The sequence below is a fragment of the Triturus cristatus genome, chromosome 7 (assembly GCF_964204655.1).
Source record: "Triturus cristatus chromosome 7, aTriCri1.1, whole genome shotgun sequence".
Taxonomy (NCBI): Eukaryota; Metazoa; Chordata; class Amphibia; order Caudata; family Salamandridae; genus Triturus; species Triturus cristatus.
Genome location: NC_140590.1, coordinates 1339998710 through 1340013810, shown reverse-complemented (window position 1 = coordinate 1340013810; position 15101 = coordinate 1339998710). Strand labels below are relative to the sequence as shown.

General features: G+C 52.1%; 1 protein-coding gene across 2 annotated transcripts in view; it reads right to left on the bottom strand.

Annotated features, from left to right (window-relative positions):
* The window catches only part of LOC146811999 (uncharacterized), a 364821-nt gene that overhangs the window by 284688 nt on the left and 65032 nt on the right, over positions 1 to 15101 (bottom strand). For both annotated transcript variants that reach the window (XM_085614549.1, XM_085614550.1), the window contains one exon: positions 2604 to 2793. In XM_085614549.1, the coding sequence (XP_085470675.1) occupies positions 2604 to 2793 (190 nt within the window). The remainder of the gene's footprint in view (positions 1 to 2603; positions 2794 to 15101) is intronic.

The window sequence follows — 15101 nt, the reverse complement described above, 5'->3', positions numbered from 1 at the left end:
AGCGGTTATATTATTGCTTGCATATAAACATATATATATATATATATATATATATATATATATATATATATATATATATATCTCTCTACATATATATCTCTACATATATTTGAATGTTCTGCATTTGGTATCTGGGAAAGCCTTTCTGTTAGAGAGCACTGTGTAAAATAAAAACCCAAGCCTTATTCTAAAAGAGAGTCTTTGCATTTTGTAAAATAAAACCCTTTTCTAAAGGTGCTGTGTTATGTCTCCTGCTTCGCCGAGTGTTGAGCCACCGTGTGGAAAATTCTGTATTATCTGAGAGGAGAAAGCAAGACACCCAGCCATCAGACCTCTGCTCACAGATTGAGAAAATACATTTTCAGAACCAGTCAGGGTTGCTTTGTCAGGAGCGGATCCACATTTCAATATGGTGGAATATCTGGAAACCTACAACCTTCCAAAGCCCAGTTCTTATTTGAAGGAAGGACGTCATCCTACTAATATAAACTTATCTATGCACATTCTGGCTTTTACAGAAGGTACACGGATCCGGGACATAAATACAGAGATCCAGACCCTACCTCTGATATCCTCACATTGTACAACGCCTGGAACAATCATTACCATTGCTAACTGTCTCTTGTGTTCCCTCTGAAGAGGTGATCTTTCCCAGTTGCACCTCACTCAAACCAGGAATTAAAGTCGGAATTGCCGATACCCGTGTTTTTGGTATTTAGAACTGATATTTGAATGACTAATATCAGTGCACTGGCACAGCTCTTGTATACAAGAAATTCAGGTGACACTGTTGAGTGACAGTTTATTCAGTGAGGTGATATGCATGTATTCCTTGTGCATTTGTATAAATCAAGGGGAAGTCTATATTCTGCATATGCAAACAGCTCAATTGTTAGAGAGTTTGGCTTATAGGGGACAGATACTTTTCATACGTGCCACATAGAACTACATTCTGGACAATGTAAATAAGTACTAGCCAAGCCAATTGGTCTGGCTTGTATGTGCAAAACAAAATACTAACATAGAATTACACCAATGTTTGCGTGTGTTGGCAAGTTAAAATCAGACATGTTAGCCACTGCCTAGATGTCCTAGAGGATGGGAAATGTATCACTAACTTTGAAGTAGTGGATAAAACACGCAACAAAGGCAACAGAAAATAACAATTGTAGGGAATCAGGGCCAGTACGAAGAAGATTATTAGAATATTCCTTACATGGAGTGCAAGCTAATGACCTGACAGGAGTAATATCTTCTGTGTATACAGGCATTTAGGAAAAGAAACCTTCCGCAGACAGACTAGCATTCCTTCAGTTGGCGAGCTGACATTGGGGTGGAAATAACTTAAGGGACATAAGGCACTATTTCGTCTTCACTGGAAATATAACGCTTAGATCTAGATTGTGGATTATCCACTATAAATGTGCTCTGAGAAAGTACAAAACCTAACACAGAAAGCACAAATCTAATGCTAGCAATTATTAATCACGCCAGAGGTCCATCTTCATTCCCTATGCACTTCCTGGTGTTTCTAACTCCGTGACCCAGATATTTTTCTGCAAGGAGTATACAGTTCCTGTGTTTCTTTTTATGAGTAATTTCTATAAAAAAATAATTATTTTTCCTATTACTAGAAAATTTTAGCTGGGTCAGTGACTCTAATTATTTGATCCCAATGGGTTTCCTGAGTGTGGCGATACCAGACATTGCACACACCTGCTTACACATTTTGGCCTGTTTCAGTAATTCGAATGGATCTTTAGATCAACATCAGCCTGTTTAAGGAGGAAAAATCACCAAACTGGGACTTGTTCCTTCTCATAGTCAGCTTTGCACTCACTCCCCTTTATCATCTGCCCAGGGACGCACTCGAGTTTCTTGCATGTTTTTGCAATATACACTCTCTATTCCACTTTGTGCCTTATTTTTTTCACTTTTGTTACTGGATTCCATCGTTCTACCGCACAAACTTTTCTCATTCACCTTGCACCTTGGTACGCTCTCACTGTCTCTCCTCTATCTTGGGTCTAACACCTTTCTATAACTTGTTGTATGCCTTGACTGCTCTCTCTTTGGTCTTGTACCTTGTTTTTCTATCTCGTTCATGTTGGACTTCAGTCCATACTCTCATTCTTTTTGTATCTTGTCCCCTCACTCATCAGTCATTCCCTTCCCTACACTTCATGCACCTTGGTCCTATCTACCATGCATCTTCTCTGTTTGATTATCAGTCATGCATCCCACTCCTCTCACTCATCCCACGTTTACCTCACTTCCAACTCTCTTCCATCTGATGTCATGCAGAACCCTAATCCATATAGTGCCAACATTTACTCTCTCATTGATTATACTCTTTAGAGCTTTTGCTTCCTTTTTGAGCCTTGCTCCCATTACTCTTTTAACTTATGCCACTTTGCTGTTTTCGCCCACCTGTCTGGTACTTTATCTCTCCTATGCCTTGCGCAGCCTTCATATTCATGTTGAGCCCTCATGTGCAAAACGTGCTCCCAAGCTACAATGGGAGTCCATATACAGTATTAAGGACTCTCTCCTCCTCTGAAAGATTATGACTGAGATCTTCACCTGGGCTACATGTTCCTCACCTGGGTCTGCAGGTGTTAATCCTCTCCTTGGTTTCTGTGTCATAAATATAGATGTCGTCGCTGGAACCTGCAGTCAAGAAGCACGTCCCAGAGGGATTAAATGTTCCAGTGAGGATCTGTCGGTCTTCAGAAATGGTTTGCAGGCAAGTCTGTGTGGAGAGGTGCCAGAACTTCACCAGGCCACTGGCATCTGATGAAGAGAGGAAGGTGGGGTCAGAGCCAGGTAATCACCATCCAGCCCCTAAACATTCTATTCCTGTAAAGACCCAGATTGAAACTTTGCCTAACCGCATTTCCAGACACTTTTTCTCAGCTGCCCTCATTCCGTTCCCACGGGACCAAGGCCCGTTTCAGTGCCCCCCTCCCCCAAAAAAGAAACCCACATGGCACTTTTCCCCCTTGCAGATCCTCTCCTCTTTCAACTGACATAGCTCAAGTCTGTACTTGTCAATCCTCTGCTCATCATCTACCCTCAACCACCCACACTGCTCCCTCCTCCCTCCCATGAGACCCGGAGCAAGCTGGATCAGTGAATGTTCCTCTTTACTATGCTAAACGCTCTTCCAGATAGCTCATGCAACAGTTTTTGCAAGTTACCAAAAAGAAGATGCAGATCATTCTAAAATCATTTTCAAATTTTGCTACTGTTAAGCATAATTTTCCCCGATCCCTTCCAGATTCTTTGAATAAGACACCAGTGTGCTCAAAGAAATCTACTTTTTAAGACAGTACGAGGGTAAGGTAATTAATGAAGCAAAGAAGCCATAAGCTACCTGTTGGACTTGGCCCTTCTGGCAGGTTCACCCCTGAACTTTTTGCTTATATTGGTGACCTGGTGGTAGTGATTTTTGGTTTCTGCGCACTTTCCCTGTGTCCCAGAGTAAAGTGTGTGCGCCCTCTGAGTGCATGTGGTGAGATAGGCCTGCCCTCCCATAGGAATGCATGGGGAATGTATGTGTCCCTGGTAGTTCCTGATGCGTGGGGTGTGCAGGGTCGAGTCTGGTATGTGCGGACTCGTGTGATTAAATGCTGCGCGATGATGTGTGCGGCGTGCATGTATCTAGTGTGGAAGTGCCACTTCTAGAAGTAGGCACTTCTGTGTGCAGTGTGAAATGAGTGCCTTGTCTGGTGATTGGCTGGCTGAGGTCAGGTGACGGGCTAGGGAATCCCCAGAGTCAGGAGGAGTCACCCAGTGGTGAATAGGGAGATCAGCAGCTAGATGGGTGGGAGGAGTACACCTGGGTCCTGAATAGGGCTGGGCTTTCCCCCACACAATGCTGGCTCCGCCCCCTGTGGTGCGACTGATGACCCTGGCCTGTGCTGTGAATAGGGAGAGGGGCTGAGCAAAACAAAGTGCTCAGGAACCAGTTGTATCTGGTTCGCCCCTTCCCTGCACCCTTGAGACAAAGGGATTTGGTGTATAAAAGAGGGGCTGTGACCCCATGAAAAGGTTCTCGTTCTGTACTTGAATCTGCCAGGGGCGTGCTGCTGCTGGGGCCCAGGGGAAGGCTTGCCTCCCTGGGCCCTGCCCAGCCCCTGGATGCCCTGGACGCTGGAGGACTTCTGGGACCATTCTTTGCCATTGCCCCTTACTTTCTAAAGACCTCTTTGCTGGGAGCTTTTTGCTCCATTTCTTTGTGCCTCCAGGACTTTACAGAGACTTCATGCAGCCGTTTTTGCGCCCTGGGAGCGCTATGGTGCTTTATTTCTTTGAGGAGCGCTGGATCGTCGCAGCACTGGGCTGCACGTCACCTTAGAGGGAGGGAATCCCCAGCGTAGGGATTCCCCCGCATTTGCCTTGTCGAGCGGGAGCACACCCCGCTTCATCTTGTTTCTAAATTGCGGGTGCCCACCCCGCGATTGTGCTCCTAGCGGGAGCCCACCCCGCTTCATCTTTATTTGGGAATTGCGGGTGCCCACCCCGCGATCTGCTATGTGCGGCGGGAGCCCACCCCGCGATTGGCCGTGTCCGGCGGGTGCCACCCCGCCTTGTATCTTGAATTTGGAGGGAGTCTACCCCTCTTACAGAAGAAAATCACCACCGCGGCCCGAGCTGCATTTAAAAATCATCACCCAGCCCGCGGCCCGCCTGGTTGTGGGCGGGGCCGCGGGACGGAAGGGGAAGTGCCGCCACTTCTGGGAGAGGAAGCCCGGGTGAAGTAGGAGAGCAGCGTGAAGCTCCCGTCTGCGAGGGAAGCCCCGCGCCGCCAGAGAAGTGCTGCCGCCCACAAGAAGAGGAGTCCCCTGCTCCGGAGCCCGGTGAGTAAGGGCTGGGCAGGGGACAGGGCTGCACAGTGCTCGCGCTCCCCCAAGGGAGCAGGCTTGGTGTTGGTGCGAGGCACCGAGTCAGAGCGGCCCCGTGTGTGCAGCGGGCCGCTCCAACGACCTGGGCATCAGTATGCTTAGAGCCCCAGAGGGGGCCAGTGTTGCCAGTGGCGCCGCCGTAGCGGGCCACTGTAGTTGTGGGCACGATTGTTTCTAGAGCCAGATGGCTCCAACGAGGCGGGCATTCTTCATTTAGAGTCCATAGGGGGACTCCAACGCCGGCCAATATTGTTAGTCAGAGCCCTGAGTGGCTCCAGCACGGGTGCCAGTTGTTCTTTGAGCCTAGGTGGCTCCAACGCTAGGGGGACATGTCGTTCTAGAGCCTAGGTGGCTCCAACGTCTGTGACATCATTTGAAGGGCCATTAAGAGCCCATGCCTTATTTGCCTACCACAGCTGCGCAGCACTTAGTGCCAGCTGCAGCGTTTAGCCCTGTGCTTGTCCCCAGCTGCCCAGCAAGTAGTGGGCAGCTGCTACGTTTAGGTTCTGGCGCAACCTGGACTTTGATGTGATTATGGTGCTAGGAAATGTACTGTGTATAGTATGTTTGGCGCACCCTGTGTCTTGTACCTCTAAATGTGGTTAGTTCTGCCTAGGAGGTTGTTTTACCTGTTTAGGTGGATGTTAGGGAGATTGTACTTCCCTGTGCGATGTGCGCCCCTAGTATAGTTATACTTAGGTGGTTAGGTCTAATGCGTTAGACTAATGAGAATTGCATAATGTGATTTGTGCCCCTGTGATGGATGCAGGATAGGTTTTATACCTGATGCTAGTGTGATGACGCTGAGGTCATTATTGCGCCAGTAGTTACTGGTTGTGCTCTACAGTTACTTTGTGTTATGTTCTACATTTACTATTGGTGATTTGCGCTAAGTTCTAAAAGTGCTAATTCCTAACAGTGGTCCATGTGGCCCTGTCCCCTGTACATATAATCCCTTGTAAATTCTGCCCGTGCCTGTTGGCACATTGTAAAGTGTGTGTTTTTATCTAATGTGTTTTGGTATAATACAAAGGCTATTTTTATATAACCTTGTGTGGAGTTTCCTATGTGGTGGGCCTTGGGTGTTGTTGCTGGGTGCGCGCGCAAACGCTTTACACATTGCCTCAGAGATAAGCCTGACTGCTCGTGCCAAGCTACCAAGGGGGTGAGCAGGGGTTATCTTTGGCGTGTAACTTCCTTGCCCTGACTAGAGTGGTGGTTTCTGCCTGACTTTGGCGCAAGCCTTAGCCAACCAGAAATCCCATTTGTAACATTGGTGATCAGCGGTGGGATTTGGACTTGCGTTTGCGCTGTACCGCAGCAGCAGCTGGCTGCACCACAAAACTCTGCATTTAGATAATCACATGGTATAGGGATTATTGTTCTCAGTTTGTTTTTAAGTGTCATTTCTGTGGAAATGTGTTTCTGGATTCTCCAGTAAGGGTGGGATCCAGTGGTGGCAGCAGATGTGTGTCCAGTGCATGTATTCCCGTTCCCAGTTCCCGGGGTAATGGTACCTGTGTCACGTGGTGGTCAGGTTGAGAAATCAGGGGCGGTAGAAACTGTCTTACCAGTCTTGGGAGGGGTTTGAGGATGAATGTGTAATGCGCTGGATGAATGTGAACGTCCCATTCCCAGTTCCCAGAGTAATAGTACCTGTGTCACGTGGTGGTCAGGTTGAGAAATCAGGGGCGGTAGAAACTGTCTTACTAGTCTGGGGTGTGTGTGTGTGGATGAATGGTGTGAGTTCTCTGAGATAAGGAGCTTGCTGGTTGATTGGGTGTGAGTTCTCTGGGATAGGGAGCTTGCATTGGGGAGTGATTCCAATAGGAGTGGCTGAGGTGTCTTCCAGTCCAGCGTGGTGGAAGAGGTTCAGAGTAGCCCAGCTAGGTCTCGGTGTAGGGGCTCACGGCCTGTCTCTGCGGAGAAGGAGTGGGTGGGACTGCATGTCTCCAGGTGCCCGAAACCCAGTCTCAGGGCCTGGATGGTTTCTTTAGGGAACATCAGGTCGGGGGCCTAGGCTGTACCAATAGGTCATTTGAGGAGGATCTCCCAGTGTCTAGAGGACGTGGAGTGTCTGTAATCAGAGCTCCAGTAGTCCTGGTGTCTGGCGGTACCGCTCCAGTTGGGAGGGTGCGGAAGTCCAGAGTGAGGGGTGAGAGGGGGAGGGATTCCCCAGTGGGAACCAGTAGGTCAGGGACCAGCCAGGAGGGCTGAGTCGCCACTGAGTGACCGTGGTGTCGCCACTTCTGTCCTGGGGCATCTTCACGCACTGTCAGAGGGATAGGAGGTCGTGAGCTCTGCGCCAGGCAGACTGTCACACGACACGCTAGGTATGTGTCACCCTCGGGAGGGTATATGTACTCCCAGGAAGTCCTGGTTCTCCGGGCAATTGTGAGGTGATACCCCCCTGAAAGCAGGTGGGGTACAGTTGTGAGGGGTGAGAGGTCCCCAGTGGGAACCAGTGGGTCAGGGGCCGGCCAGATGGGCTGAGCCACCAATGAGTGACCATGGTGACGCCACTCCTGTCCTGGGGCATCTTCACGCACTGTCAGAGGGACAGGAGGTCGTGAGCTCTGCGCCAGGTTGCTGGGGCATCTTCACGCACTGTCAGAGGGACAGGAGGTCGTGAGCTCTGTGCCAGGCAGACTGTCACACGACACGCTAGGTATGTGTCACCCTTAGGAAGTCCTGGTCCGCCAGGTATCTGACCAAAGGGTACGTCCCTCGGTTGGGGAGCCAGTAGCCGGTGTTTCCGGATCTGGACGTAAGGATGACTGTAGTCAGTGTACTGGCCGGTTTGCCTTCTAGGGGTACCACTCCAGTTGGGAGGGTGCGGAACTCTGGAAGGGGGTGCAGAGGGAGGGCGGCCTCGCCTCTGACCCCGGTGCAGCCGGCGAACTTGGATCCCAGGTGGTAGACCAGTTGGTGGAGAGAGGTCCTGAACTGGTGGGAGAGTTGTGCTCTGGTGGGTGCTTCCCTGGGAGGGTGCGGAACCCCAGAAGTAGAGGTAGGGTGGGGCATTCTTGCCCGTGACCTCTGGTCAGCCTGAGGGTGCGGACCCTAGGTTGAAGGATCAGTGGTAGTTGGGAACTACACTGAGAGGGAGAGTGGAGAATGGATTGTATGCCAGGGTTTACTACCCCCCACTCTGGGTTTGGCAAGGACCAGTGGTATCTGGGTGGCCTAGGGCCTGGTCCTGGCCATGGACAACTAGGTAGTACCAGTGGGGTAGCCTAGTTGGGCCTGAGTTTTTTCCAGTTGTTTTTTTTCAGATGGAACCATGTTGATTGAGAATGGCGTAGAACCGGAGAGTGTCCCTGCAGTGCGGGCCTACGTCCGTGTTCTATCGCCCCAAGCAGGGAAGACCATCACGGTGGTGATTGGTCTGCCCTGCGTTTTGGCTGGAAGGGGGTTGTGTTGGACTTGGCCCTTCTGGCAGGTTCACCCCTGAACTTTTTGCTTATATTGGTGACCTGGTGGTAGTGATTTTTGGTTTCTGCGCACTTTCCCTGTGTCCCAGAGTAAAGTGTGTGCGCCCTCTGAGTGCATGTGGTGAGATAGGCCTGCCCTCCCATAGGAATGCATGGGGAATGTATGTGTCCCTGGTAGTTCCTGATGCGTGGGGTGTGCAGGGTCGAGTCTGGTATGTGCGGACTCGTGTGATTAAATGCTGCGCGATGATGTGTGCAGCGTGCATGTATCTAGTGTGGAAGTGCCACTTCTAGAAGTAGGCACTTCTGTGTGCAGTGTGAAATGAGTGCCTTGTCTGGTGATTGGCTGGCTGAGGTCAGGTGACGGGCTTGGGAATCCCTAGAGTCAGGAGGAGTCACCCAGTGGTGAATAGGGAGATCAGCAGCTAGATGGGTGGGAGGAGTACACCTGGGTCCTGAATAGGGCTGGGCTTTCCCCACACAATGCTGGCTCCGCCCCCTGTGGTGCGACTGATGACCCTGGCCTGTGCTGTGAATAGGGAGAGGGGCTGAGCAAAACAAAGTGCTCAGGAACCAGTTGTATCTGGTTCGCCCCTTCCCTGCACCCTTGAGACAAAGGGATTTGGTGTATAAAAGAGGGGCTGTGACCCCATGAAAAGGTTCTCGTTCTGTACTTGAATCTGCCAGGGGCGTGCTGCTGCTGGGGCCCAGGGGAAGGCTTGCCTCCCTGGGCCCTGCCCAGCCCCTGGATGCCCTGGACGCTGGAGGACTTCTGGGACCATTCTTTGCCATTGCCCCTTACTTTCTAAAGACCTCTTTGCTGGGAGCTTTTTGCTCCATTTCTTTGTGCCTCCAGGACTTTACAGAGACTTCATGCAGCCGTTTTTGCGCCCTGGGAGCGCTATGGTGCTTTATTTCTTTGAGGAGCGCTGGATCGTCGCAGCACTGGGCTGCACGTCACCTTAGAGGGAGGGAATCCCCAGCGTAGGGATTCCCCCGCATTTGCCTTGTCGAGCGGGAGCCCACCCCGCTTCATCTTGTTTCTAAATTGCGGGTGCCCACCCACCGATTGTGCTCCTAGCGGAAGCCCACCCGGCGATTGGCCGTGTCCGGCGGGTGCCACCCCGCCTTGTATCTTGAATTTGGAGGGAGCCTGCCCCTCTTACAGAAGAAAATCACCGCCGCGGCCCGAGCTGCATTTAAAAATCATCACCCAGCCCGCGGCCCGCCTGGTTGTGGGCGGGGCCGCGGGACGGAAGGGGAAGTGCCGCCACTTCCAGGAGAGGAAGCCCGGGTGAAGTAGGAGAGCAGCGCGAGGCTCCCGTCTGCGAGGGAAGCCCCGCGCCGCCGGAGAAGTGCTGCCGCCCACAAGAAGAGGAGTCCCCTGCGCCGGAGCCCGGTGAGTAAGGGCTGGGCAGGGGACAGGGCTGCACAGTGCTCGCGCTCCCCCAAGGGAGCAGGCTTGGTGTTGGTGCGAGGCACCGAGTCAGAGCGGCCCCGTGTGTGCAGCGGGCCGCTCCAACGACCTGGGCATCAGTATGCTTAGAGCCCCAGAGGGGGCCAGTGTTGCCAGTTGTGCCGCCGTAGCGGGCCACTGTAGTTGTGGGCACGATTGTTTCTAGAGCCAGATGGCTCCAACAAGGCGGGCATTCTTCATTTAGAGTCCATAGGGGACTCCAACGCCGGCCAATATTGTTAGTCAGAGCCCCGAGTGGCTCCAGCACGGGTGCCAGTTGTTCTTTGAGCCTAGGTGGCTCCAACGCTAGAGGGACATGTCGTTCTAGAGCCTAGGTGGCTCCAACGTCTGTGACATCATTTGAAGGGCCATTAAGAGCCCATGCCTTATTTGCCTACCACAGCTGCGCAGCACTTAGTGCCAGCTGGAGCGTTTAGGCCCTGTGCTTGTCCCCAGCTGCCCAGCAAGTAGTGGGCAGCTGCTACGTTTAGGTTCTGGCGCAACCTGGACTCTGATGTGATTATGGTGCTAGGAAATGTACTGTGTATAGTATGTTTGGCGCACCCTGTGTCTTGTACCTCTAAATGTGGTTAGTTCTGCCTAGGAGGTTGTTTTACCTGTTTAGGTGGATGTTAGGGAGATTGTACTTCCCTGTGCGATGTGCGCCCCTAGTATAGTTATACTTAGGTGGTTAGGTCTAATGCGTTAGACTAATGAGAATTGCATAATGTGATTTATGCCCCTGTGATGGATGCAGGATAGGTTTTATACCTGATGCTAGTGTGATGACGCTGAGGTCATTATTGCGCCAGTAGTTACTGGTTGTGCTCTACAGTTACTTTGTGTTATGTTCTACATTTACTATTGGTGATTTGTGCTAAGTTCTAAAAGTGCTAATTCCTGACAGTGGTCCATGTGGCCCTGTCCCCTGTACATATAATCCCTTGTAAATTCTGCCCGTGCCTGTTGGCGCATTGTAAAGTGTGTGTTTTTATCTAATGTGTTTTGGTATAATACAAAGGCTATTTTTATATAACCTTGTGTGGAGTTTCCTATGTGGTGGGCCTTGGGTGTTGTTGCTGGGTGCGCGCGCAAACGCTTTACACATTGCCTCAGAGATAAGCCTGACTGCTCGTGCCAAGCTACCAAGGGGGTGAGCAGGGGTTATCTTTGGCGTGTAACTTTCTTGCCCTGACTAGAGTGGTGGTTTCTGCCTGACTTTGGCGCAAGCCTTAGCCAACCAGAAATCCCATTTCTAACTCTACCCAGCAAGTGCTAGACAAAACAACCGAATAAATAAATATCCATTATTGAGCCTACTGTAATATGTTTACAATCTTAACCATATATTGTTCAGCAAGTCTTCTCATTTGGCCTCAGATTTCTACCTACTACCTGTGATAATTGCTCTCCTCCGCACATGTTTTTACTTTTATCTCCTTCATAGCTATGTCTGGTTCACAGCTTCGAAGAACTTGCCATGCAAATGTGAATAAACAAGCGGAAAAAAGCCCCAACTAGAGGCCGAAATCAGGTAACGCCTTGCTGGACCCTCATACTTAACTTCCCTCTAGTCATAGCAGAGAGTTAAAGGTTAACAGAGGGAATTGGATAGAAATCCTGTGAGATTGTCAAGTGTGTGTGTGAGAGAGAGAGAGAGAGAGAGAGAGAATGTAAAAAGTAATGATCACCATGTTAATGATTTGATAAACCAGCCTGGGGGTTGTGTGCACGACCAGATCTTTCCTAACAAAGGTACAGTTTGACAGAATGGCCGGCTATCATTCAGTTCCGAATCTGCAGCACATAGGTTTTGGCTACAAGTCCACTCCATTCACCCTCCCGTGTGGTGTGCCACAAGGATCATCCTTGAGTCCGACACTGTTTAACATCTACGTGTCGGACCTAGCCAAGATCATCAAGGCCCAAGGGATGGGACTTACTTCTTACGCTGACGACACACAGTTGGTGCTCGCTATCAACAAGGATGGAGGAGCAATCGCAGCTAGCTTCCAAGACGGAATGCTGGCCATTAGCTCCTGGATGGCTAGCAATTGCTTAAAGCTAAACTCCGACAAAACTGAGGTTTTCATTTTTGGCAATTTACAACCGGCATGGTCCCCTACCTGGTGGCCAACCGAACTGGGACCCCCCGGTATCGAAAGTAAGAAACCTAGGGGTCATCTTTGACGATAAACTGACTTTCTCTTCTCACGCTAATACTATTATCTCCTCTTCCTTCTACACGTTCAGAATGATCAAGAAGCTCCTACCCTTTCTCCCATCAAATGCAGGAAAACCCTGGTCAGCACCCTAGTAATGTCTAAAATCGACTACTGCAACGGCCTGCTCATCAACGCTAAGAAAAAGATCACCAACAAACTGCAGATGGTGCAGAATGCAGCCGCTAGATTAATAACAGGCACCCCCAAGTATCAATCTAGCTCATCGGTAGTGCAAAATCTTCACTGGCTACCCATATCAAGCCGAATTAAATTTAAAGCTCTCTGCATCGCCTTCAAGGCTATTCACAATACCGGACCTTGCTTCTTGAAGAAGGCCTTCTGTGTCTATACACCTAACAGAATCTTACGCTCTGCATCGGCCAACCTCCTAAGGGTCCCAAGCACAAAAAAAGTTACCTGGGGTGACAAACGCTTCAACGTCACCACTGCCAAATTATGGAACACACTCCCTCAGCATATTAAAGTCTGTCCAACCCTTCCTGCTTTCAGGAAACTGATAAAAACCTGGCTTTTCAACCAATAAGCACCACACCCCGACAAGATCATCTTCACAGTCCTCAGCGCCAAGACACCCAAGGGTTTTTGTGCGCTCTACAAATTACTTAAATAAATAAAATAAGGGGGCGCTAGGTGGCGCCGGACCAAGATGGCCGCGCTGTTGTGAGGCTCCGGCTGCCCGACCTGACTGCTCATCATTTATATGCTTATGGACCCCTCGCTCTTCGCCTGTGAGCCCGCGTATAGTTCACGGATGCTGGGCTGATCACTCGACGCGAGTTTCGCGCCGATCACTGCACCCCCTCGGAGTTATCACGCCGGCGGGGGCTGAGGGGCGGAGCGGCCCTTCCTGCTGAAGCCGCGCCGCGGCTGTTGTGGCTACGCGAGCCCCGGGTCGCCCACGTGGTGCTGGGCCCAGAGCTCTGCTGGCCGTTTGGAGTGGAGGCGGAGCGAGAGCGACAACATCCCTTCCCGCCTGGATGCTGTGGGGAGCTGCGGACGCATGCTGGCTCGGACGGCCCCCTGTCGTGAGCAGAGAGGGCGGCGGGGGCCGCTTCGAGGCCTGGGAATTCCCGTTCCCCATTGAGGTGACACCTGGAGAGCCTTGACCGGATCGGCGTTGACACGCCTGCGGGGTGAGAGCTCGCAGGAGCGCCGCCGGTGGGGGTGACCCAGAGAGATGATCAACTGCCGCGGCCTGGAGGCATGAGCGGACGAGGAACGGCGCGGTGCTTCTTTGTCCGGATGGCGGGCTGAGCGCTGGACTGAGTCAACTTGGACGACATGGTGGAGTGCAGCGAGGCCGCCCGCGGCCGTTGTCCACATCGCAAGTAGGCTGCGCTGTCTGACTGAGGGCCTGCCCAGAGCGCTCCAGATGACCACGGGATGTGCCTGGCCTGTCTACGCTAGTCGATTTGCTGAGCCAAACGCCTGCCCTGCGCCATACGGGCCCGGGGAGTCTTTGCCTTGCGGCCTGCCCTGGTTATACGGATAGGGGGCTGCTGGAGACGCTGGAGGCCAAGAGTACCACTGCTTGTGCGCGCCTGGTGCTCGGGGGGTGCCATTCTGCTAGGTGGTGATTGGAGGCAACCAGTGCTTGGAGGATACCCGTTGGAGCTGCGCTATGGGGAAGACAGATGCGCGGCAGTCTAAACTGCCCTTCGAGCAAAAGAAGGCGACCACTCGCTCCGCCACCGACGACGCGGGTGAGCCTGGCCCGTCACAGGTTGCTCCGATTGCGGCCAACCCCAGTGAGGAACTGAAAACTATGCTCATAGCGATGCAGCAGAGCCTTAACGCCCTCTCCGGGAAAATGGACACTATGAACACCCGGCTCGATTTCTTGGTGCTGAAAGTGGATAAACATGAGGAGCAGCTCAAGGAGGCCGAGAAACGCATCTCGGCCACTGAAGATACCTCTGCCGCGATGGCCACACAGATGTCGCAAATGGACAGGCTGCTTAAAGTGATTGCTGCCAAAAACGAGGACTTGGAGGCGCGCAGTCGACGGAATAACATCCGCCTGATAGGTATTCCGGAGACCACGGCTACGGGACGCATGGAGGACTACGTTGAGCGGCTTCTGACTTCCACCCTGGGGGCATCCTCCTTTTCGGTGCACCTAATAGTAGAACGTGCGCACAGATCATTGGGTCCACGGCCTCCGGTAGGTGCACCGCCGCGACCCATCATTGCCAGACTGCTTAATTATCGCGACCGCGACGCGGCCTTACGGAAGGCGTGAGACATCCCGGACTTGCAGTACGAGGGCAACTCGTTCTCCATCTACCCTGACTTCACCATGGCGGTGCAAGAGGCGAGGCGGAAATACATCCACGTGAAGCAAAAGTTGCGTAAGGAAAACATTGAATACGCCCTGCTCTACCCGGCGAAGCTACGGATCAAACACCGCGACCGCACGATACTTTGCACAACTCCGCAGCAGGCGGAGGAGTTCCTGGGGTCTCTCCGCCGGGCCTCCCCCGCCCATTCCAGCAAGGGAACCCGCTCAAGACCGCTGTCTCCCTCGGGAGATCACTGACGATTGCTGTCCTCTGTTGTGGGCGGCTGCGGCTGCCTTGGGGAGAGCTGATGACGCACTGCTACGACGCGGAGAGGAGTCGGCCCCTTGGGCTGGCTTTGCTGGGCCTGACTGAATCCGGGAGCGGAGGATGCTTCTGCTGCATATCGTGCCTGCGGCGGGGAGGAAATGCTCCTGGGCCGGTGCTGCCACTGCCACTGCCAGATAAGTGACTATGCCTGGTTTTGAACTGTGGGGTGTGTGTGTGGTCTGGTTGCTGCCTCGCTAGGGGGTGGCTTATGCTGTTTATGGATCCGCGGCCCAGCCTGGCGGGCGCTCTGGGGATGAGCTTGCAGGGGTCTATTCTCTTTAGGTTGGGCACCCTCTACCCTGGGTCTCCGCCACCTCAGATCCAAAGGGGAGGCCTAGGTAGTTCCGCGGCTCGGCGGGACGCGAGGGTTTGAGAGGCACGCCAGCGCCCCCCTAAGGGCGGTCCCCTGCATCTACGTATCATAGAGTAACGGGAGCTCTAAACTTGGA